Below are 23,171 nucleotides of genomic sequence, written 5' to 3' on the forward strand. Positions count from 1 at the left end.
ACTCAAGTATATAGTGATTAAGATGATGCCCAGAAACTGTTGATCTAAGTACATGTTACAGATTCATCCAATAAGAATATTCCTTCATGGTTCTCCAGCTCGTGCAAGTGGTTGATATTCAACTAAAACACAAATCCTCAAAATCCAACGAGGGCGTTATGTGGTGGCCTAACAGTGTGCCCGTATTCAAGTCCTCGGGATTCAACTACTCCATGTCTTTTATTACGAAAACATGTAATCGAGCAGCACTATCTCGGATATCTCAATCTACACTTGAATTCAGCTCATGTTGAGACAATTCTAATAACAATCCACACTGTTTTGTCTCAAAAATAATAGAATATTGAAAACTATTTTAAAGTAATACTACCTGATAAAAGTATGTCGGTTCCAAGTTAGCTAATAGGTTGATCCCATCCCAACCTAAATTTAATTAAAGTTGGGTTAATTTCTGCATTCCTGGTTTCACAACCATAACTTACTTTGAATCGCTCAAGCAAGCTTCCTTGGGGTATCCGGGGCTTTGCCCCGACTAATCCACGGGACAAAGCAAACTTCCTTTTTAACTGGATGGCGACAATATGCTGCTTATGGTTGTTTCAAATATAATATAAACATTACAAAGAATCTAAAATATAAGGAAGGAATGTACAGAACTGTCTTCATCATTAAGAAAATCATCCAGACTTGTTGAGAAGCCATCAAATTACTACAAGAAGCTCTTTTCAAAAGATTTGGCAATCTTTCAGTTGAACAAACACGATAATTGAATCAACAACCGAATCCACTGAAAATTTAACAGTGATTTGAATGTTGCATACATCACATATAAAATAATAAAAACAAAAAGCTTCCGATATTAGCCACTTAATTTCCTCAGCTGAGAGTAAAAGGAAATGGAAATAGTACAAAATCAAAGGACTTCAATATTCTGTAATACTTCCCATCATAAAAGGGGACAAAAATAGTTGGACAAGCAATTGGAAACTAAAAAACTACTATAAATTATGCAACCAAAGAGGGCTGACCCAAAAAACTAACGCGCCAGCAATACTGAATCAGGTATCGGTTTGCTCAATCGTGTCTCTCTAAAAACTTCTCTATCAGAACTGAAAATGCAGCAAAACCAGCACAGCCAAAGCATGCTGCTTTAGGACCACCTAAAAAAACAAAGTAGATTGATTTAAGAATAATATTATTGGCAGAAAAAACAGAGAGGCCGCAATCGCGGCACACATGTAACATGAGCAAGGACCAAAATTCTACCACTTATACATGAAATGGTAGAAAACATACGAGAGACTTCTAGCAGAGCAGTAGAAAACAATTTCAGCCCTTTGTAACAACTCATACTGATACTAATCATGAACCCTAATTTGCAGATCCAATTTCAAGTTGCCAGTGAAAAAAATAAAATAAAAAAATAAATTGTTTAGCTAACTTCAGCACTAGGGATAAGGATGACAACAACAAAAGTGAGGAGAATCCAACTCTTCAAGCCAAAAGTTTTAATGTGATAAATAGTATTGCAAACAAGTTGAATATTACCTTTCGTCCAAATAACATGACCATAAGGGGACCTGATGTATCCTTTTCCAAACAAAATGGGATCCTTCTCATACTAATATAATGAGAAGGGGTTAAGCCAAATACCAGATCTAATATAAGCACTCATCCACTATCTTAGAAGAGCCATTATTCAAACTGTGAATATAAAACCCCCTTTTCATATTTTCAATGATTTTTCCAACAAAATTAGTTCCTATTCTCTTTAAAAAACACTCTCTATAAGTAGATAGACACTTCAAAACTTATAATACGTGAAACCTAAGGTCAGAACTTGAATCAAGTGTTTGAGACACTTCATTTAATCCACAAATCTAAAGTCATTTCTCACTTCATTTAGATTACATCTTTAAATCATTTTCTATTTGATGTTATTTGACGAGATTGTTGCTGTCAGTAAAGAGATTATTGTGGTCATAAAAGTAGACAGAAAATTTTATAAGCCTTTATTGTTGAAAACAACTTTAAATTCAATGCAAAATTCATTATACATATTAAATCATCCTTATAAGTGCAAATATATATATATATATATATATATATCAAATGTTACCAAAACCAAAATTTATGGAATTTTGAGTCTAAAGCATGTCTATCAGTACATTTTAGGACACTTTGGACGATAAAAATAAATTGAAGCTCCCTTAGCCCACATATGTTACTTTAGAGCGGCTGTTGTTGTTACTTAAAAACTAAAACCTTGCAATTCTATGAAGTGCTCAGAAATTGCATGGCATTCAAAGGTAGGAATCCATGGGAAAAAGAAAGTAGATGTGATCATTAAAAAAAAAAAGAAAAAAAAAAAAAAAAAAAAAAAACACCTGTTTATTTAGAGAAGCATCATGTATACTATCACACAAACAAATGTCCAAGGAAGAGGGGCGTCATTATTTCAAAGGTCACTATCCATATGTCATTAAGATTTCTATTTAGTTCAATGATATGAGGAGATAACCTATATGCAAACTTGATGGTAAAAATTACAATTAGAATCACCTTCAAGAGGATTGGAGGACATAAATTACAATTGACAAGACAGTCAAGTGAAGCTAAAGATCTTGATATTAAACCACCAAAAAAAAAAAACATAAAGTTTTTCCGAAATACTTTCTGACCATCCCATGTAAGCGCAAGCAATACCTAAAGTTTTGACCATGTACAGTCGATATAATTAAAGATCCTAAAATTTCACAAGAATGTTTTGTTCTTATGTGCACATTAAGTGATTATTTTATCTAACCACATGTTCCAGGCTTAGATGCACTTTCTAGAAAGAAAATAAATCAATATACATAGAGAAGAGATTACCCCTTGCCGATAAGGCACCTCCAGTTACACATCCAGCAACAAGTGTATTTGTGATGTCATGTTTTGCCCGGGCCTTGAAGCAACGAATCCAGAATTAATCCATATGCAAAGAATCAAGAAAATGCTTTGATTAATTGCAACATACAGTGTCAGATGAACAAAAGAACAAATAAATAAATACTACTATAATTTTACAGCAGCATTTACTTGTAACAATTGAAGTTTTATTTTTGCATAATTTCTTTGCAATCAAAGAAAGAATGAAGAAAATGGAGATAAGATAAAATTCTCATTTAGATCATTTGTTATACCTTCTCAACAACACATTCAGTAGCTGAGAAAATGAAGCCCATAACGGCAAACGTCTTGCAAGAACTCCAGCTCCTACTACCCATCTGCTTTGCCGTATAAATAAACTGCTGTCTGCCAGTCATTTCCGCTTGCATTAATGGATTGTCTAGTGCCCCTAGAAAGAGACCCATGAACAATCCAAGCCCACCTCCTGAAAAAACAGGCCCACAACAACAGCAAACCATGAATTGCTGTACTCCAAAACCAATTGTTCAATAATAAAATCAGCTCCGTTTGGTTGCTTAGAAAGTGTAAGAAAATTGAAGACTATGATAGCTTCCAGCTTAGAGAATCCACAAATTGGGATTCGCGAACAAACTAGGCCTAATCCAACCAATTGGTTTAGTTTTTGATATTTTCATAGTATAGAAATCACAAAATTCAGAAACCCATAAAAGCAGAGGACTGAAAGACAGCTTATTTATTTATTTATTTATTTTCTATTATGAGTTTTCTCAGTAGCCAAGCAAAGAAAAATTTTACAACAACAACTAAGCCACTTAACTTCAATACAAGATCAATTGCAACCCTCGAATTAAAAAACTGTGTAAAACTTTGTTTTTGCACATACCCATTGCACCGCTCACGACGCTACGAACAGCACAGTTGTTCCAAATGTCTTGGCCCCGAATTTCCTCAACAGTGGGCAATCGGAGAGGCTGAATTGGAGGATTTTGTGATTCATTGGGATTTGAAGAACCGTTGGTGGATTCAGTTCCAGAGTTGGCACTCATGGTGGGTTTAAAACCGAATAGAATTGAACCAACACAATAACTAATATCCAAGAAAACCTATAAATGAAGCTTTGCTGACAGTGAGCGAGTGTCGTGAATCGCCGCCATTGAAGCGCCTTTTAGAGAGCTCGTTTGAGGCACGAAAAGGAATGTCTTGGTCAGGAGGTCATGGTGAAATCTTTGGATGTATTATGGGTCTCGACTGTGCTTAGCGGCAGGGGGCCGAGGGTAAATTGAATGTTGTAATATATATATGGATAAAGTACAATAAACCCCCTTAAATTTTACTCTCCCTCCCTAAAATTTCTCCTAAACTATTATCTTTATAATTAACCCCCGGACTATCAAATTTTTTGCAAAAATTACTCACCGGTGGCATTCCGGCAATTTCTTACCGTTAAATAGGCCTGTGTTGATCACGTGATAAATTTGAAAATGGCGAAGTTGCCCTTATGACTGTCATAATATATTATGCCTTAAAACATAAATCCCCAATTCAAGACTTGCTGCCCGTTGGAACCCTAACCCTTTCTATTGCAAACCTTCTTCTATCGCTCTATGTATGGATAGGTCTGATTCTATGCAAGGCACTAAAGATTCACTAACCGAAGAAGTTTAAGTGATCAACAAACTCTAATTTTCGTTCAATAGGTGAAATTTCTTAAATTACAATGATAGAAACCAAGGTGGTGTTGAGCATTGTTCAAGCTTTCTTGATCTCTCCTCGTGCTCAAATTTCTTCAGTTCATCTCCCATAAAGAAACCGTCTACTACTAGAATTGTAACATAAAGAAACAGTCTAATTTAACAACCAAAAAAAAACTGAATCAAACAACTAGAATTGGAACAATTTTGAAATGTGGAGAAGAGTCGAATGGTTGCGGAAGAAGTAGAATTTTCGCTTCCGGCACGAGCTAGCAACAAATCAAGAAAAATAGGATAGGATATGACCGGAGTTGGATGCGGATCAGGGAGAAAGAATAAAAGAGAGGGAGGTGGATCGGAGACGGGGGTGGCGGCCGTGAACAGTGGAGGTGGTTGGGGGAAGAAGAATCTTTGTGGGAGAGAAAGGGTTAGTGGCGGACATGGACCAACGATGAAGAAACGGTCGAGGAAGATGAATCAGAGTTGTTAAGGTTGTCATTGACAGTGCGGTGAGGAATGGTGTTGAAGAAGAGGTGTTGTCGTCCTCATCGCTGCTTCGTCGCTGGTGTTATGTGATTGTTCCAGGTCGCGTGTTTGGTGTCGTCGTCCTCATCGTTGCTTCGCCGTTGGTGCTATGTGACCTTTGTATGTCTATTGCAGAGGTGGTGTTTAGTGGTGCTAGAATGAGGTGAGATTATGGGAACGGGTGCTAAAATGAGGTAGGGTAAGTGGTGTGCTGTCCAATTTTGATTGGTTATTGAAATTTTATATGACGCAGCAGCAACACGAGTTTATAAAGCATCAAAACGGTGCAGTTTCATTATGGGTAATTTTGTAATCTTCTGTTTCTGGTACCGGACACCTCACGCGTTGTCCTCAACTGCAACTTTCTAATAGTTAAGGTGCTCTTTTTAATTTAGGGGGGTTTTGTGCAAATGTCTTATAGTTCAGGAAAGTTTAATGCACTTTACCCTACACACACGCACCTGTGAGTAGAAAAAAGTATGCTCATTTTTAATTATAGTAATAGGATTTAATCTTATGGCTAATATAATTCTTTCATTATTTTAGGAAAGTTTATATTATTTAAATTAGTAATTAATTATAATTAGAGGAAAATTACTATAATAGACCGTTTCATAAAAAGAAAAAAATCAGTTTTGTTTGACATAACTTTTTAAGATTTGGTATTTAGTAAAAGTATAACAAGAAAAAGTCTTCTTTCTTTTTTCTTTTTTTTTTTTAACTAATCTTATTTTTCTTTACCAATTAAATACATCTTCAAGAATTTGTTACCTAATTAGCACCACATGCATTTGTTTTTTTTAAATAATAAGTTAAGGAAGAATATATAACAAGAATTTTTATTTTTTTGGGCAGAATATGAAGACATATAAAATTGATGGGGAAAATAAGATTAAAAAATAATAATAATAAATAAATAAATAAATTTCTTGTTATATTCTTCCTTAACTTTTTGTCTTCAAAAAAAAAAGTTTCCATGTATGATTTCGATGAAAAGAATATTCTTCCATTCACGCTTAATCAACCAAATCTTAAAAAGTTATATAAAACAAAATTAATTTATTTCCTCTTATGAAACTGGTTACGATAGTCATTTTACTTCAATTGTAATTAATTACTAATTTAAATAATACGAGTCTACTAAAATAGTGCAAGGTATATATTAACCTTAGATTAGATCATAAGGCTATAATTGAAAGTGAATATACTTTTTTCTGCTCACCAGGGAGTAATTGAACACTACTGTGTATATATATATATATATATATATATATATATATATATATATATATATTATTTATTTATATTTAGAAATAATATGTTACATATACATAAAAATAAATAAATAAATAAAAACATGTAGTAATAATTATGAAAAAATATATAGTAATTATATCCAATAATTATTACCAAGATAAATTTTTTGTGCAAGAAGTCATTTATGTGTGTGTGTATACTCCATAAAGTATATGCATCAAATAAGAAAATAATATATACCTTCTGGGGAAGAAAACTATTAAATTAGTGCCTAAAATAAATGCATCAAATAATAAAATAATATATACTTGATGGAGAAGAAAACTATTGAAATTTGTGCAATCACAATTCTATTTCGTATTAGAATTTCAAAATGAGTCAAAATTTTATATTATTTATATATTTTTTTAAAGATTATTTAATACTATCATTTATTATAATTTTACTTCTAACCTTTAAAACAATTATTATGTCACAAGTTAGTATTGATTTCCAATAATATTGTGCTACCAAATGATAGTTATCCAACTTCATTGGGGAAAATATTTTTTATCCAACTTTAAATTTGTTTCATATAAATCATATGTAAGCTTAATACTGTAATAAAAATAAAATAAAAATGAAAGAAGAATTGAAGAAGAATAGGAAGAAGAGAGAGAGAGAGAGATAGCCCAATGTAGGAAACTCACTTACTAGTATTAGATGATTTGGAGATGATAAGACGTACACAACTTTACAAAGATACTAATTTGTGATATTCGAGTTATAATAGAACAACTTTATTAATATGTCAAGACTCACCATCCCATCTAAGTTTGTATAAAAATTATAAAGTTTTCTTTTATTTCAAGTTAATAAAATATTTGTCTAAATTACATCCAAAATAAATTTCTACTCTAAAATTTAAATCTAATTATCTTGTCCATGCTTGCATTTTTTCGTTCTTCTTTTCTTTTGATGGTGTTCGAGTTACTTGAGTTAGTAAATTCATTCATATCCCACCTAAATGAGTAGGTATTCTGTGTGCTCGGAACATCGTGCACCAAACACGTCACAATTATTCGTGTTATACAAACTCGGATGTGTGTACAACATACGCGTACAAACGACTACAATGCCCAATTAATTAAAAAAAAATCTAATTTTTTTTATCGAATAGCTTTTTACAAAAAAATCAAAGTTAAGTTATTTAGGACCCAATGGAATCACATTGCATCACACCTTATGATAAATTATTGAGTATCCCAATGTATCAACAATGTAGTACTAGTACATTGTTCAATGGTGAAATATTAATTTTCTATTATAAAAAATTTAATTTGTCTTTAGGTGAATACTTACATATTACATTAGTCTATTCAAAATATATAGTTTTTTTCTTAGCTGTTTATTATACTTATAAGTTGTCACTCGTGTGTTTTGAATATATAAATTAAAAAAAAGTTTTGAATAATTGTAATTACCTTTCTTTTAATTACATGCGTGTAACAAATTAACAATTAGACCCTTGTAATCAATTTCAGTAATGATCAACATTGATGTGTCAATTTTTTTTACCTTCATATAACAAATATGCTCATTAAATTGAAGTGAATATATATTTTTCATTTTTTGTTGTACAAAAAGACAATTATACCCCTAACTAAATAAAAATAAATGAACTGAAATGTAGTCAATTGGGGTATAATTGTTTATTCGCACAATAAATATCAGATAAAAGTGTCTTTACAACAATTTTAATGCCATATTTGTCATATGAAGTTAAAAATTTTGCCACAGTAGTGTTTGGCCATCTCTCACTTTAGTGAAACAATTACATGTGTCCACGCAGCTTAAAAAGGAGGTAAATGTAATTACTTAAAATACATGGATGATAAGTGTAATAAACTCTAACTAAAAGGGAGGTAAATGTAGTTACTACTATATGCTACATAACTGATCTAGGGTTTTAGCGGTTGTCGCCCATTCGTCTCACTCTCTAGGTAAATAGCAGAGGACCAGCATCGCCGGTGGCGGCGACACCTAGGGCCACTACTTTCTCTCGGAAAACAACATGGTTTGTTTTATTTTTTTTCGCATTCGATGCTAAAAAATTTTATTGTAATGATTTCACTCATATATTTGATTATTTTGTGAAAACTTTGTTTTTGAATGACTTATATTATTTAAGGGATTTAATATCTATAGATTTCATTATATTATAATGTATATCTGCCATACATCTGCAGTTGGTACTTCAAACATTTGTGAATTTTAAGTCTTCAAACATTTGTGAATTTCAAGTGTTGGGGTTTCTTATTAATTACAATGCTTGTTAGTTGTTTAATGGTGATTGATACAACGAAATTCTGCAATTGAACTGTTTCATTGCCCTTTGGGTTAGTTTGATGTGTCTGTGATCAACGTTTTGATTGATCAGGATTCTATTGAACTTCTGTTTTTTATCTGGTTGATGTTTCATTGCACTGTTGATAGTGATATTGTGACTGTATTAAACTGAAAATGTGTCATTGAAATAAATATATCAAAGGAAACACTGAATTTTATGAGTGAAAAATGTGCTGCTGTATCTGTGTATTTGGAGAACCAAAGAAACGTTCTTCTTTTTTTCATTTTACTTTTAATGATTTGGTGGATGAACCAACTAAAGACATGGTAGGTTTTCCTTAAGTGTGGTTCATGTAGCCTTACAAAAAATGCTCATCTTTTTTTCTTCATGAAATGGAAAACTGAAGTCACAAAAGGGCACATATTTCAAATTGAATTTCATTTGATGTTGGGTTAATGGGGGTAGTTGATTTGTAATATGACTGGACCAGTTAAATCTCATAAAGCTGTGCTTGAAGAAAATGGGTGGACTACATGAAGTTTTGACAAAGGACCCATCTTACAGGTTTGTTTACCGAGTCAGTGGTTGGAGGCAATATAATTTACTCGGTAGATTGTTTATTATTTATCTGTTTTTCTTTTTTTCCCTGTGATGTAAGCCATGCTGTTATCTTTGTATAGTTTACTATAACTTCAATTGCTCACCAAAATATATAATTATAATGTTATGTGCATTTTTTCCTGCCTTGGTTATTATGTTGTTGATAAATACTATATTTGATGATAAACAGGCACGTGGGTTGAAAAAACATTTGAAGAGGCTGAATGCCCCAAAGCATTGGATGCTTGACAAACTTGGTGGAGCATTTGTAAGTAAAGCATGCCACATGGCGTCATTTGTTATTTATTGCGAAGTACTTATGCATTTTCCTATTTAATTGTTTTTATTTTCTATTTCTTTTGCGCAGGCCCCCAAGCCATCATCTGGACCTCATAAATCCAGGGAATGCTTGCCTTTGATCCTTATCCTGCGGAACAGACGAAAGTATGCTCTCACATATCGTGAGGTCGTTGCCATTTTGATGCAACGGCATGTTCTGGTTGATTCCAAGGTTAGGACAGATAAGACCTACCCCGCAGGCTTCATGGGTATGCACACATGATTCGACTATATTTTGTGCACATATAAATTACAATCTCTCTTCTGTGAAGTAAATCTGGTTGAATTATGAATAATGTACTAATATTTTTGCGTTGTCCTCTCAATTTCAAGATGTTGTATCAATTCCAAAAGCAAATGATAATTTCCGTCTTCTTTATGATACAAAGGGTCGATTTCGCCTCCACTCAATAAGGGATGAAGAGGCTAAGGTTAGTCTGTGTTTTGTACTTACTTCTGCTTGTTTGTTCTTTTATTCCAAGGAGATAACATACCTTTCTACAGTAGTAAAATATTTCTTTTTGAAGTTTGTTTTTGGATGACATCATATTTTTAGAGCAGATTGTTACAGCATGTGTAATTTAGCAAAATGCACCAGCAGGATTGTTATGCGGATCTGGTTATGACAAATAATTTAAGTAACTGATTACAGTTATGTTATTCTAGTTACGTTTTGTACAGTTCAAAATATGATATTACACTCAAATGAGAAAATAAACATTAAAACAAAATGGCTGTTTAATGGCATGACCCCCTTTTTTATTTAGTCAATGGAATGGTGGGACTTGTGGATCTGAATTATGTGAACACTTTCTTCGTTGGGTTCCAACATTTGCAACATTTGGAATTTCATAGTTTTTAGTTGATTGTATCTGATTCATTGTGTATCTCCTCTTGCAGTTTAAGCTCTGCAAGGTACGCTCTGTGCAGTTTGGACAGAAAGGAATTCCATACATCAACACTTATGATGGACGAACCATCCGCTACCCAGATCCTCTCATTAAAGCCAACGATACCATCAAATTGGACTTGGAGACCAACAAGATTACTGATTTCATTAAATTTGATGTTGGGAATATTGTCATGGTGACAGGCGGAAGGAACAGGGGACGAGTTGGGGTCATCAAGAACAGGGAGAAACATAAGGGGAGCTTTGAGACCATCCACGTCCAGGATGCCACTGGTCATGAGTTTGCTACCCGTTTGGGAAATGTTTTCACGATTGGCAAAGGCACGAGGCCATGGATCTCTCTGCCCAAGGGAAAAGGCATCAAGTTGACTATTATTGAGGAGGCACGGAAGAGACTTGCAGCCCAAGCAGCTACAACTGCTTGATTGTTATGTGGCATGTGTCCATCTTTCTGTTATAGTTTGATGTGAGTTACTATGATGGGATCAGTTTTTACATTTTGACCCTTCTGTTTGTTTGCTTTTGCTCAAAGGTTCATGTTTTGATTTTGGCTTATGGTACTGTTCTCTTTTTCCGTCCCATCACTGACTATTCAAGTACTTGCATTACTTTATTCAAGTACTTGCATTACTAGGTTAAAGATAATGCATTCATTGTTGGATTGAGACAATTTTCGAATTTAGAAACTTTTGTTCTATTTGGTGATGTTAAACCCTGTGCAAGTGCATTGCATTTCCAGCATTAAACAGGTGGATCATCTCTATATATCCAATGGCATCAGCCAATAATGAATACTTATAGTTCTCTTATGTGGCCATATAGCATCAAGAGCATCCACCATTTTTATGTCCTTTAGCATTTTGGTATTATGGGAGAAGGTGCTCACGATGTTTAACACTGGTATCCAAATACCTGTAATTTTTTTTCTGGTGGTGTTTTATTTGCTGCTATTTGGACGTCGTTGTCCTTAGCTTTACATCTCTTTCAGCTTCATTTGACATTTTTTTCCCTGGGTGCTTCATTTGACGTGTTAGTACCATCAGTTTTAGAATTGGCTTAGGTTTATAACCTATCTGATCTTATGATTAGATCGTTAATGTGTTCATAGGGGCCACATTTAGGATTCTGTCATTTCTTCTCCCTTGTGCTGATAATGATGTTGGAAATGGTTGAGTTGTTCTCAAATCTGAAGCTTTCTGGTAAAGCCTTTGTAAGTCCTGAAAATTCATTGGGAACAATCTGCTACTCCTTCTGTCCCAAAATAAATGTCCACTTTGGGAATATTGATTCATAAAATTGTGAATCACAGTTCTGGTAAGTGTATTAGTCCTTTACTCAGATGGCGGGTAAGTTTGGCATAGGCCAAAATGCAACAGTTGCTTGTGGGTCGATATGTTGGTAGAGAATCTTGCTTGGAAGTTTGGCATAGGCCAAAATGCAACAGTTGCTTGTGGGTCGATATGTTGGTAGAGAATCTTGCTCATATCCAAGCGCATCCTCGCTTGTAGCAGGAAAAAAAGTTTACTGCTTGTAGCAAACTGAACAGCTAGAGGTGCCATCATCTCCTTATAAAACTTCAAATGGCAGGAATGAGATAGAGGTGGAGGAAGACACCATTGAAGCTTATAAAAGCCATTCTTCTAGCTTTAATGTTAATTCAGCTGGCCCTATTATGGATTTCTTCATGATAGGCAAAGGGAAAACAAAAGTAAGAGTAAGCATCAAAAAGGTTTGCCTAGATTGCCTTTAGGGGGGTTTTAAAGGCCTGTTGACCACATACAGGTCATCTTCTCAATGATTCTTGCCACTTGGAAAATCATATGTCCAGCTTCCTGTTCTTAGACATGGAGAAAGCTCCTTCAAATGAGAACCCTTGCAAGGCCTCTCCTCTCTCACAAGTTGGGCAATGGGGAGAAGACATCTTTTTGGTTGACCACTCGCATCAACTCAGACCTTTAGCCTTGACCACCTCTACTACCTCTACTGGTAGGTTCAACATGGTCAGCTCCATCATTTAGAATGGACAATGCCCATCCCAAACAGTCTAGCTAGGCTAATCCCTGAACTCAAAGACCATTCAACTATGCCTCCATTCAATCTTCCCAGTGAAGACTCTATTCACCGGGTACCATCTCCCTTTCCCATACTCTCCAATCCATCTGAACCTCCTGACACCCATTGGAGACATAGTCCAGTTCAAACCATGCATCCCAAAGCAGAACTTTATGCTTTGGATGGTTGTCCAAGAAAAACTTGCCACCCTCATTGCATTCCTAATGCTTGCACCCGTTACCTTTCTGACTGGGGAAGTCACTTTCACCTCTTCTTTCAATGCACCTTCTATAGTCAGATTTGGAAACACTTTTTAGCTCACTGCAGCTTTCACCCCCTTCCCAAACCGGAAGAACCTCATTCTTTGGCTTTCTTCAAACTGGGATGGTAGTCCTAGATTTCTCTCCAATAAGCTTGCTTTTACAGGTTGTGTATGGCATTTGGAGGGAGAGGAATAATAGAACTTTTAGAAACAAATCGACGACCCCTCAGGTTCTGATCAAGGATATCATGAATCAGATTCGACTCAAGCTTAGCTTTGTATCCTTCAAAGATTGCAAAGCCAGTAGAATCATTGCAGCTTTATGGTCCCTTCCCAGCACAGTGAGATCAGGCCTCCTAGGAAGCGTCCTGACTAGCCATCTGCTTCTCTGCAGCTGACCTCAGGCTTTTGCTTGCTGCTATCCCTCTTACGGTGTTTGCTTTTCTTTAGAGTTGGTTGTGTTGTTTCACTAATTTTTCTGCTTGTGTGCCTTTTGGCCCCCATTGTTCAGTCTCATTTTCTTCAATAAAAAGATAAGGGGAAAGAAAAAGGCAAACAAAAAAACACACAACAAAAAGTTTTTGCTAGAGACCGATGTATTTTGTTGTATTAAACAGCGCAATTGCTTGAACTGCACCAATCTATTGAATGTTGTGGACATTATGATTCCTCATCAGCAGTTGCTGATTACTAGCTCCAACGGTACAGTGCTTCCTGTACGGCTTACCTAACAAAGTTCGCTGGGTGCTGGGTGTTCTCATGTCTCACGATTTACCTTCTCATGGCATATGATCTCATCTTGCTAAGTCTGCTTCAGATATAATAGGAGCACGCAAACAATTAATACACGTGATTTGATTTCCAAGCACAAGAGCACACAGCAGAAACTTTTTCATAGATAATTAGTTTGCTAAAACAGTCTCATGAATTTTGCTCAGCTTCTTGGCGAAAAACAAGCCAGCCAATAACCGTCTAACATCAAAATACTTCACTCAAACAAAGAACTATAATGCTCCAACCTTAAAAATGATTGCAAGGATGGAGCAAAGTTTTGCCAACTAACTAATCCATGAAACTCATTTTTGAAAACATATCGAACGAACAATGCCTGGATTTCTAAATCATGCAGCAACCACATCATTAAGGAGCATCTGGTCGAAGTGCCAGGCACCTGCAAATTGACAAACGCAAAGCAAACTTTAGTGTCAAGAAGATGAGTTGTCAAAATATGAACGAAAGAATTTACCGGTGTATTAAGGATTGATGAAAATTAATGCCAAGGAAAATAGGATGAAGTAAATTGGATGGCAAGGGGATGAAGAATTACCATGGCCTTTGCCAACCCTTCGCAGCTGAGCAACATATTCTGATATCTTCTTGATGGCTTCAACCTAAATCCAGGAAAAAAAAATTAGCTGCGAAGGAACAAATTACCCAAATCATTTGCTTGGATTCTTCCACGAGAAATCTCTGAAGTCCCACTTACAAATATTTAGGTTTGAATAAAATTATTAAGAAAACGTACAAAAGGAAAATTATAAAAATAAAAAAAAAAAAAGAGAGGAAAATTTAGGGGGGAGAGAGAGAGAGCAGTTCTCCACCTGCTCTACCAAGAACTCGCTCTCAATAAAATCAACTAGCTGCACATCGTTGTTCTGATCAGCTATCTGTAATATATTCAAGAAAGATAATATATTAGAAGAACATTGCCAGTATGCAAATGGTGTATCCATAATACCAGCTTAAAACATATTGGTTAAAGAAAACATGGTGTTTGAGACACAGAATAACCAATTAAAAAAAAAAAGAAAAAAAGTACACATATCCTCCACGGTGAAAAGGAAAACGGAAAAGGAAGACTTAAAAATGAGAAGATAAAGCTTTTTACCTTATGTAAATTCAGAAGTTTCTCATTTGTTAACTTTTCCAGGGACAACACAAGTTCCATTGCTGGATAAAAATGGCAAAATTTTAGTACCATGTCAATGATAAAACAGACACATGACTTCAAAAAAGATCAATAACGCTAGCAAAGCCAAGCTTATTCTCTTAGTGATTGGAGAAATAAACCAAAGTGCTTTAGACAGACTTTCACAAGATTTGAACCTTTATTTTTCCATTGATTTATTATTACTGTCATCTAATATAAGTGCAAGACACGTAAGACACGTGCGTACCTGAAGTCAAGATTATTGTAAATATGTTCATCAATGCAGAACAACGTTAACTACATTTTTACATGTATTTATAAAATCATAAAGTCAAATATGTGTATCATCTGTGTTTATTCAATGTTTACTTATTGTTAATGACTAATTGCTCTGAAAGCTTAAACTGATAAGAGTATATATAGCTAAAATAATTATATCATAAAATACACCTCCTCGTGTGTGGTCAAACTCTCCTTCATAAGTGAGAGAAATATAAATACTAATTGGAAGGAAGGTGTTAGGAATTATAACATTGGACCTATTTGCCATAAAATGCTAACAATCAACTGCTCTAAAAGTTAAAACTCTTAAAGGAAGTGCAACTCGGGTATTTATATTACTAACACTTGCCCCTTTAAAAAGAAAAACCAAAAGAGAATGCAATGTTAGCGAATGATTGCCATAGGGTATGATTTGGCGCAATATGCGGAGAGGTACCCTTGGGGGTTATACTTCTGAATCATTTGAGAACTGCCTTGAAGGGAAGGGCACGTGTATCTGCTAATGTCAGGTTTTTTCTTGGAGAACAAAGTACCGTAGTTTTTAGAGATCTTCAGAATTGAGGCTGGATTCTGTGGATGTTTTCATGAGATCTTGTATGTATAATTTCTCCGTGTTAGACTGGATACCTGATAGAAGCATTCAGTAAGGAGTTATGTCATCCTTTAAATTGCCTTTAAAGGATCTTTCTTTGTGTGGATTGCTAATACTGTTGCAATTTTGATATTAGATAACTTGGACAGTTCTATGAGCAGACCATGTTTTTAAAATTCAAGTCTTTTTTTACTTTTACAGCTTCTATAAGAGGATAGGTAAAGCACAAAGCTTAGGGCCATATTTGATTGGGTGGCATTGGATGGGGAAAATTTAAAATCCTACTATATATATATTTACACACGCACATAAAGATTCGACTTTTTACTCTCCTCCCGAGTACGGGATCATTGTGTTAAAGATAAGACTTTGAACACTTCATAGGCATAACGATTAAGTAAGATGATAGACACGCATGAAATCACGAATGAAAAAATGCATCTTGTGTTAACTCCCAGACAAAACAATAGGAGCCAAATGAGGTTGCTACTTGAGCAAATATCATTATATATATACATCAGTTGATTCAGTGCAATACACCTGAATACCTGATAACACATGCAATGCTGTTGACATCAAATGCATATGTATAACATCTTGGAACAAGTGTGCCGTTTAAGAAGGTACAAAGTCCCACAAACACATTTTCATGTTCACCAAGGTTTTTTTTTTTTTTAAAAAAAAAAAAAAAACCCACGGGGGTGATGACCATATCGTAATTGCACAGAATTTTTCAGCAAGGCATGTACATTGATCTGTAAAGCAATAAAGTGGCTACTCAAACATACCATACAATGCATCTCCCTTCTCAATGTGATCAAAGTCAGACACGGGCATGAGCATAGACTGTAGCTTCACTTTTCCTCCTCTTTTATTCTGAATGACAAAAAAGGTTTTTAAAAAAAATTAGAATACAAATTAAATGCACAAGTAATTACCAACTCTGAAACTGATTGAAACTATTGAGAAAGGAGGATATATATTTATATAAAGAGAAACCATATTGTAGCAAAAACCTGATATTCCATAAATTTCTCAGCATGCTGCCTTTCTTCCTGACTAGACTCCTTGAAAAACCTATTTGTAGTCAAACAAATCAAATCAGCACAAACATATATAACCACACCAACAAAAAATGATAGGTCTTTTGGGATCCAAAATATTACTTAGCAAGGCCTTTGAGAGCAACATTGTCCCTGTCAAAGTAGGCATACATGGCGTGATACACATAGGAGACATTGTATTCCACACTGTCATTCATCAAATAGAGATATTAGACGATTATAAATATATGGAAAACATAAACATTACGGGGAATGAAGAATAGGGGAAGTAATGTCACTATAATTAAGAGTGAGAGAAAACCCAAGAAGTCAATTTTACATTAAGAAAAGAGCAAACAGAAACTGCTTAAGAACAAGTATGGAAGAATATTGTGTCTATAAACATATCAATACTGAATATATCTAGAAAATGAATCTGTACAAGGAATAAATAGAGGAAATGGAAACACATAAAAAACACCGGGAGCTTCAAGCATGAATCTTTTTGTTTTTTGCGAAAACATGCCAAAAGAAAATAAGTAGAAGTTTAAACCTTAACTTTCTTCAGTATTTTGGATATGAATAAAGCAGAACCAGATAAAGCTGTAGGACCATATAACATACCTATAGGGGCTTGGAGAATTTTAGGTAAGATAGGCATTGTATGGTTAACAAAGTTGTTTAACAAAATTTTAAGAGAAGAAAAAAATGATGCCAAGTGAGTGGAAGAAAAACACAATAGTACCAATCTATAAGAATAAAGGTGATATACAAAATTGTGGAAAGTATAAAGGAATTAAATTAATGAGTCACGCAATGAAATTATGGGAAAGAATAATCAGGCAAAGACTAAGGAAAGAAACATCAATATCCGATAACCAATTCGGATTTGTGCCGGGTAGATCCACTATAGAAGCCATATATTTGACAAGACAACCAATAGGAGAGCATAGGGGCAAGCAAAAAGACTTGCATATGGTTTTTCATACATTTGGAGAAGGCATATGATAGAGTGCCAAGGGACAAAATTTGGTGGGCTCTACAAAAGAAAACAAGTACCTATAAAACTTATAAATCTATTCAAGACATGTATAGTGAGAACTTGACCAGAGTTAACACTATATACGGGAAAACTAGTGATTTCTCTATAAAGGTGGGACACTGCACCAAGGATTGGTGTTGAGTCCATATGCTTATTTGCGATAATATTAGCCGAAAAAACGAAAGATATTCAAGAAAACATCCCATGGTGATGGTGTATGTTATTTGCGGATGACATAGTCCTAATACATAAATCTAAGGAAGCCTTAGCAACAAAATTAGAAACACGATGAAAAGCATTAGAGTCATGGGGCCTAAGAATTAATAAAACTAAAACGGAATATATGGCATGTAAATTTGATGAAGTAGAAATCGATGACAATATAAATATCATACTTCAAGACCAAATAATCACTCAAAAGAACTATTTCCGGTACCTAGGATCAATACTACAACAAGATGGGGAGATAGATGGTGATGTAGTAAATCCGATTGGAGCCAAATGGGTAAAATGGAGGCAAGCTAGTTGTCACGGGCTTAGAGTTTCAGCACCACTCTAGCTGCTCCCGTGCGGCACCAAGACGTTGCTTTCACTCTCGCAAGTACTTGGTCAGCCTAACTCCCGTGCACACCTTAGCCAACACACTCCCCTCGTGCGCTTACTAGTGTTGTAGTTGCCCTCGCCCTCTCCTCACTTGGCTTGCACACTCACACACACTAAGGCACTTAAGTTGGCAAGGAAAGAACACTTCTATTACTCCAAAGAATGCTTTGTACAAGGCTTGAGCCTTGTACAAAGCATTCTTTGGAGTAATAGAAGTGTTCTTTCCTTGCCAACTTAAGTGCCTTAGTGTGTGTGAGTGTGTTGAGCCTTGTACAAAGCATTCTTTGGAGTAATAGAAGTGTTCTTTCCTTGCCAACTTAAGTGCCTTAGTGTGTGTGAGTGTGCAAGCCAAGTGAGGAGAGGGCGAGGGCAACTACAACACTAGTAAGCGCACGAGGGGAGTGTGTTGGCTAAGGTGTGCACGGGAGTTAGGCTGACCAAGTACTTGCGAGAGTGAAAGCAACGTCTTGGTGCCGCACGGGAGCAGCTAGAGTGGTGCTGAAACTCTAAGCCCGTGACAGTTGGTATCAGAGCAGGTTCGTCAAGGGAGCTTTGTTGGAGTAGACATGGCTAGCGGAGGAGACCACCAAGTCCACATCTTAGAGCAGAGCGTGGAGGAGAAGCTTGCCACACACTTGGTCTACACGGAGACCAAGTTTAATAGGCTCGAGAGAAGGATGGCGGAGCTCTACGAGCTGATTGATGGCATCGCCAACAAGGCGCAAGAGAAAGAAAGGGACTTGCATGATTTGGTAGACGACTTGCGCGTGGAGATTGCCGAGTGCAAGAAGGAGTTCTCCCAGGCGCGCGAGGTCGTGGTGAAGCCAAGGAAGAAGAAGGCGCCGGAGCCCAAGGAGTACGATGGGGCAAGGAATGCGCGCCAGATTGACAACTTCTTTTGGCACATGGAGCGGTACTTCGAGTGCATGGAGATCGAGGATGATGAGGAGAAGGTGCAGACAGGCACTATGTACCTCACAGACACCGCCGCTCTATGGTGGAGGCAGCGCTTCACTGGTAGAGGCGCAAGAGCAGTTGACACATGGGAGGAGTTCAAGAGGCAACTCAAGAGGCAGTTCTACCCTGAGTGCGTTGAGGACCTGGCCATGATCAACCTAAGGCGCTTGAAGCAGAAGGGCAGCATAAGGGAGTATGTGAAGGAGTACTCCAATTTGATGCTGGAGATCCCAGAAATGCCGGAGCGGCAACGCGTGTGCTTGTTCATAGATGGGCTGCAGTCTTGGGTGGCCACGGAGCTAAGGAGGAGGGAGCCTAGAGACTTGGCATCCGCAATGGCTATAGCGGAGCGCCTCGAAGACTTTAGGCGCGATGACAAGAGGGCCACGTCTCCCAGGAGGGACCACGGCAAAGGTGGGGGAGACCGACGCTTCAAGAAACGGGGCTCGCCCAAGTCTAGTGATGATGAGCACAGCGATGAGGAGAGACGCCCACGCCATGATAAGGGCAAGGACCATGGAGAGAGGTCCAAGGCTAGTGGCAAATGGGAGCGCCGCGATAAGGGCAAGTGGGAGCCGAAGTGCTACTTGTGCGAAGGGCCGCACATATTGCGACACTGCCCCAACAAGAAGACCATGAGCGCCCTTGTGAACGATAAGGGTAAGGGCAAGGTGGATGATACGGGCAGCGACGAAGACAGGTGCATGGGGGCTATGCAGATGCTGAGTAGCATGGCGCATGACACCAAGAAAAAGGGTAAGGCGAAGAAAGTAGCTGGGGTGCGCTATGTGGATGCGCAGGTTGGTGGCAAAGCCGTGCAAGCGTTGGTGGACACGGGCGCCACACACAACTTCATTACCCCAGAGGAGGCGCAACGACTTGGCTTGGAGATGCGCAAGACGGAGGGATGGATCAAGGCCGTCAACTCCGAGGAGGCACGCGTGAGTAGAGTGTGCAAAGAGGTGGAGCTATGCTTGCAAGGATGGAAGGGCAAGGCCGACTTCCAAGTTGCGGAGATGGACGACCATGACATGGTGCTGGGGCTGGAGTTCATGGACAGGAACAACGCCGCGCCACTACCATGCCTTGGTGCGTTGATGATACTTGGAGGCGAGGAAGGCAAGGCCGCATACATGGTGCCGCTCGTGGGCAGGAAGGAGAGTCCAGAGGTGGCAGTCAACACGATGGAGCTCGTGAGGACTTCACATCTCCCGAAGGGCGCTCGTACGTTTGGGCCAAGGACATATGCGCAAGTGCTGATGACCTGCAAGAGGCTGGGTCAGTTGAAGAAACCGTGACGAGGGCGTCACGGAAATGGGTGGGGGAGAATGTCACGCCCCGCCTATGGAGGTTGTACCACGCAGGTGACACGCAGACGCTAAGGAGGACGCTGCATGGCAACTGCATGGCAAGTGGAGTTTCTAGAGTCTTCCGGAGTAGTCTAGAGTTGTGTGGAAGATTCTAGATATGTGTAGTATAGAAGTGTGTGGAAGGTTCTAGAATTCTCCAGAATTGTGTGGAGTAGTATGGAGGGTTCTAGAATGTTGTAGATATGTATGGAGATGTGTAGAAGGTGGAAGAAGATTCTAGATAATCAATCTCCACCGTTGGTTAGAATGCATCCTAGCCATCCATTAGGGATGGGGATGCCTATAAATAGGAGTAGGACTTCATTTTGCAAACAACAAGTCCTAGAGTGAGTCTTGAGAGCCTTGTAGAGAGCTTGAGTGTTAGCCTTGTACAAAGTATTCTTTGAAGTAATAGAAGTGTTCTTTCCTTGCCAACTTAAGTGCCTTAGTGTGTGTGAGTGTGCAAGCCAAGTGAGGAGAGGGCAAGGGCAACTACAACACTAGTAAGCGCACGAGGGGAGTGTGTTGGCTAAGGTGTGCACGGGAGTTAGGCTGACCAAGTACTTGCGAGAGTGAAAGCAACGTCTTGGTGCCGCACGGGAGCAGCTAGAGCGGTGCTGAAACTCTAAGCCCGTGACATAGTGGTATCCTTTGTGACAAATGAGTACCAAATAAGCTAAAAGGAAAATTCCATAGAACGGTTACCAGGTGGCAATGTTGTAGGAAGCGGGAGTGTTCGGCATTGAGAAAGACACACAAATACAACGCATTCATGTAGCAGGAATGAGAATGCTACGTTGGATGATAGGAAACGAGTGAGGGGAACACTAGGTATAACATTTATAAATGATAAAATTAAGGAAAGTAGACATAGGTGGTATGACCATATCCAATGTAGGTCATGCACTTATAAAAAGAGGAAGAGTGGTTTGTATAGAAGGTAAGCGACAAAGAGGCCGACCAAAACTCACATGGGATGAAATAATTAATAATTATTTGAAAAATCTATATTTAAGAGTGGACATTTGTAAAGATATAAATCAACCACCTTGATTCTAGGTTGATTAGTATACCTTGGTGTCATAGCAAACTACAGACATGGTGTATAATAGAAGGAATGGAAAAAGAGCCCCATCTCTGTAGGATAAAGGCAAGGATGATGATGTATAAAGCCGAAAACTGTAGCCATCTCAGCCTACCAAAAATAATTGCGTATTTGAATTAATTTTTCCATTTACAAAAAAGCATAAACAATGTAAGAAGTTTGTTACTTGTATTTTCATTTTATCATCAACCAAAGGGAAGGAATACAAAATCATTTATTAACACTTGCTGTACAGATAAAAAAATTTCTTGCGGGCAGAGACACAAATATACAAATATCATTTTCAATAACCAGCATAAATGACACAAATATAGAAAAAAAAAAAAAAAAAAAAAAAAAAAAAAAAAAAAATCGCAATTTTCTCATCAGCCAAACGGAAGGAACAAAAAAATACGGAATCACAAATAAGCTAGCTCTAGTCGCTCTCCAAAACAGAGACACAAATATCATTTTCAATAACCAGCATAAATGGACATATAAACACATGCATATATACATAAATATATAGAGAGAGAGCAAAACAGAACGCACTTGATCTGTTCGTTGATGGCCGCCTCGACCTCATCGGAGTACTTTTGGCGAGCAAGCGACGCTTGAGGAACAGTCGGAACGAGGAGGAGCTCCTTCTTCACTTCTTCGAAAGGCTCGAACACGATGTCCAGAAATGGCCGACTATTCACTTCCTTCTTTGCGTGAATCACGAGTCTGTGACCTACATTCCTCTGTGTCGTCGACGATCGCACAGCCAACGAACCATACGAGTTCTGCGAACCATTGAATGCCGAAGCATAGGAAGATAGAAGCCGCCTGTGGTGGTTTTCTCTCTCTAGGTTTAAGGGAGAGAAGGAAGGGGAAGGAGACCTGAGGAGCATTGTTTGTTTTGGTAATCGAAAGAGTCGGAGATATACGGAAATGGAGGTGATGGGTGCATATAGAGCCGAGATATATATAGAGATGGTTGGGTGTAGTTTGGGCCGTTGGTTGTGGGACACGTGGACGGACGGGATTGACCGAGTTGAGGGAAGCGCGTGGCTTACTCGTGGTCCAAGTTCAGTAGAGAATAGCAACCCGTGATCATCTCTAGCCTCTACTGAGCCGATTGAGAAACCCAAAAACTGGTTTTATTTGGCAGAGATGCTTTTGAAAATAAACTACTCGTAAATATATATTAGGGTGCACACGGTACTAGGTGGTCACCGTACAGTTTAAGGGTTTTTTTAAAACCAAACTACTTCTAATGTATTAATAAAATTTGAAACCAAACTAAATTATTTAATCGATTTGGTTCCGTTCGATTCCACGTTTTGTGTTTTTTTTTTTATTTTATGGTTATGGAAAGATTCATATCAACAAATTCAGAACTATTAATATATATTAATATATTTAATTC

General features: G+C 37.3%; 3 protein-coding genes across 3 annotated transcripts; 1 reads left to right on the forward strand and 2 right to left on the reverse strand.

The window, feature by feature from the left end:
• Positions 1-665: 665 nt before the first annotated feature.
• LOC132307227 (mitochondrial import inner membrane translocase subunit TIM22-4-like) lies at positions 666-5,294 on the reverse strand. The gene is made up of 4 exons (XM_059804927.1): positions 3,797-5,294; positions 3,186-3,376; positions 2,875-2,947; positions 666-1,160 (listed from the first exon to the last, which is right to left on the reverse strand). Exons 1-4 carry the CDS (start codon positions 3,957-3,959, stop codon positions 1,075-1,077), a joined length of 513 nt encoding a protein of 170 aa, XP_059660910.1. The 5' UTR covers positions 3,960-5,294; the 3' UTR covers positions 666-1,074.
• Positions 5,295-8,319: 3,025 nt separating this feature from the next.
• LOC132307228 (small ribosomal subunit protein eS4z-like) lies at positions 8,320-11,276 on the forward strand. The gene is made up of 5 exons (XM_059804929.1): positions 8,320-8,442; positions 9,506-9,583; positions 9,683-9,863; positions 9,988-10,085; positions 10,555-11,276. The coding sequence occupies exons 1-5, from the start codon at positions 8,440-8,442 to the stop codon at positions 10,987-10,989; spliced, it is 795 nt and encodes a 264-aa protein (XP_059660912.1). The 5' UTR covers positions 8,320-8,439; the 3' UTR covers positions 10,990-11,276.
• A 2,508-nt stretch (positions 11,277-13,784) lies between these two features.
• Positions 13,785-22,718, reverse strand: LOC132307229 (ferritin-3, chloroplastic-like). The gene is made up of 8 exons (XM_059804930.1): positions 22,313-22,718; positions 16,849-16,932; positions 16,699-16,759; positions 16,471-16,558; positions 14,767-14,828; positions 14,480-14,545; positions 14,206-14,269; positions 13,785-14,049 (listed from the first exon to the last, which is right to left on the reverse strand). The coding sequence occupies exons 1-8, from the start codon at positions 22,651-22,653 to the stop codon at positions 14,000-14,002; spliced, it is 816 nt and encodes a 271-aa protein (XP_059660913.1). The 5' UTR covers positions 22,654-22,718; the 3' UTR covers positions 13,785-13,999.
• Positions 22,719-23,171: the final 453 nt, after the last annotated feature.

The sequence above is a fragment of the Cornus florida genome, unplaced genomic scaffold (assembly GCF_030987335.1).
Source record: "Cornus florida cultivar Cherokee Brave unplaced genomic scaffold, ASM3098733v1 CherokeeBrave_3.0.0_Hap2_Chr05, whole genome shotgun sequence".
NCBI classification, from domain to species: domain Eukaryota; kingdom Viridiplantae; phylum Streptophyta; class Magnoliopsida; order Cornales; family Cornaceae; genus Cornus; species Cornus florida.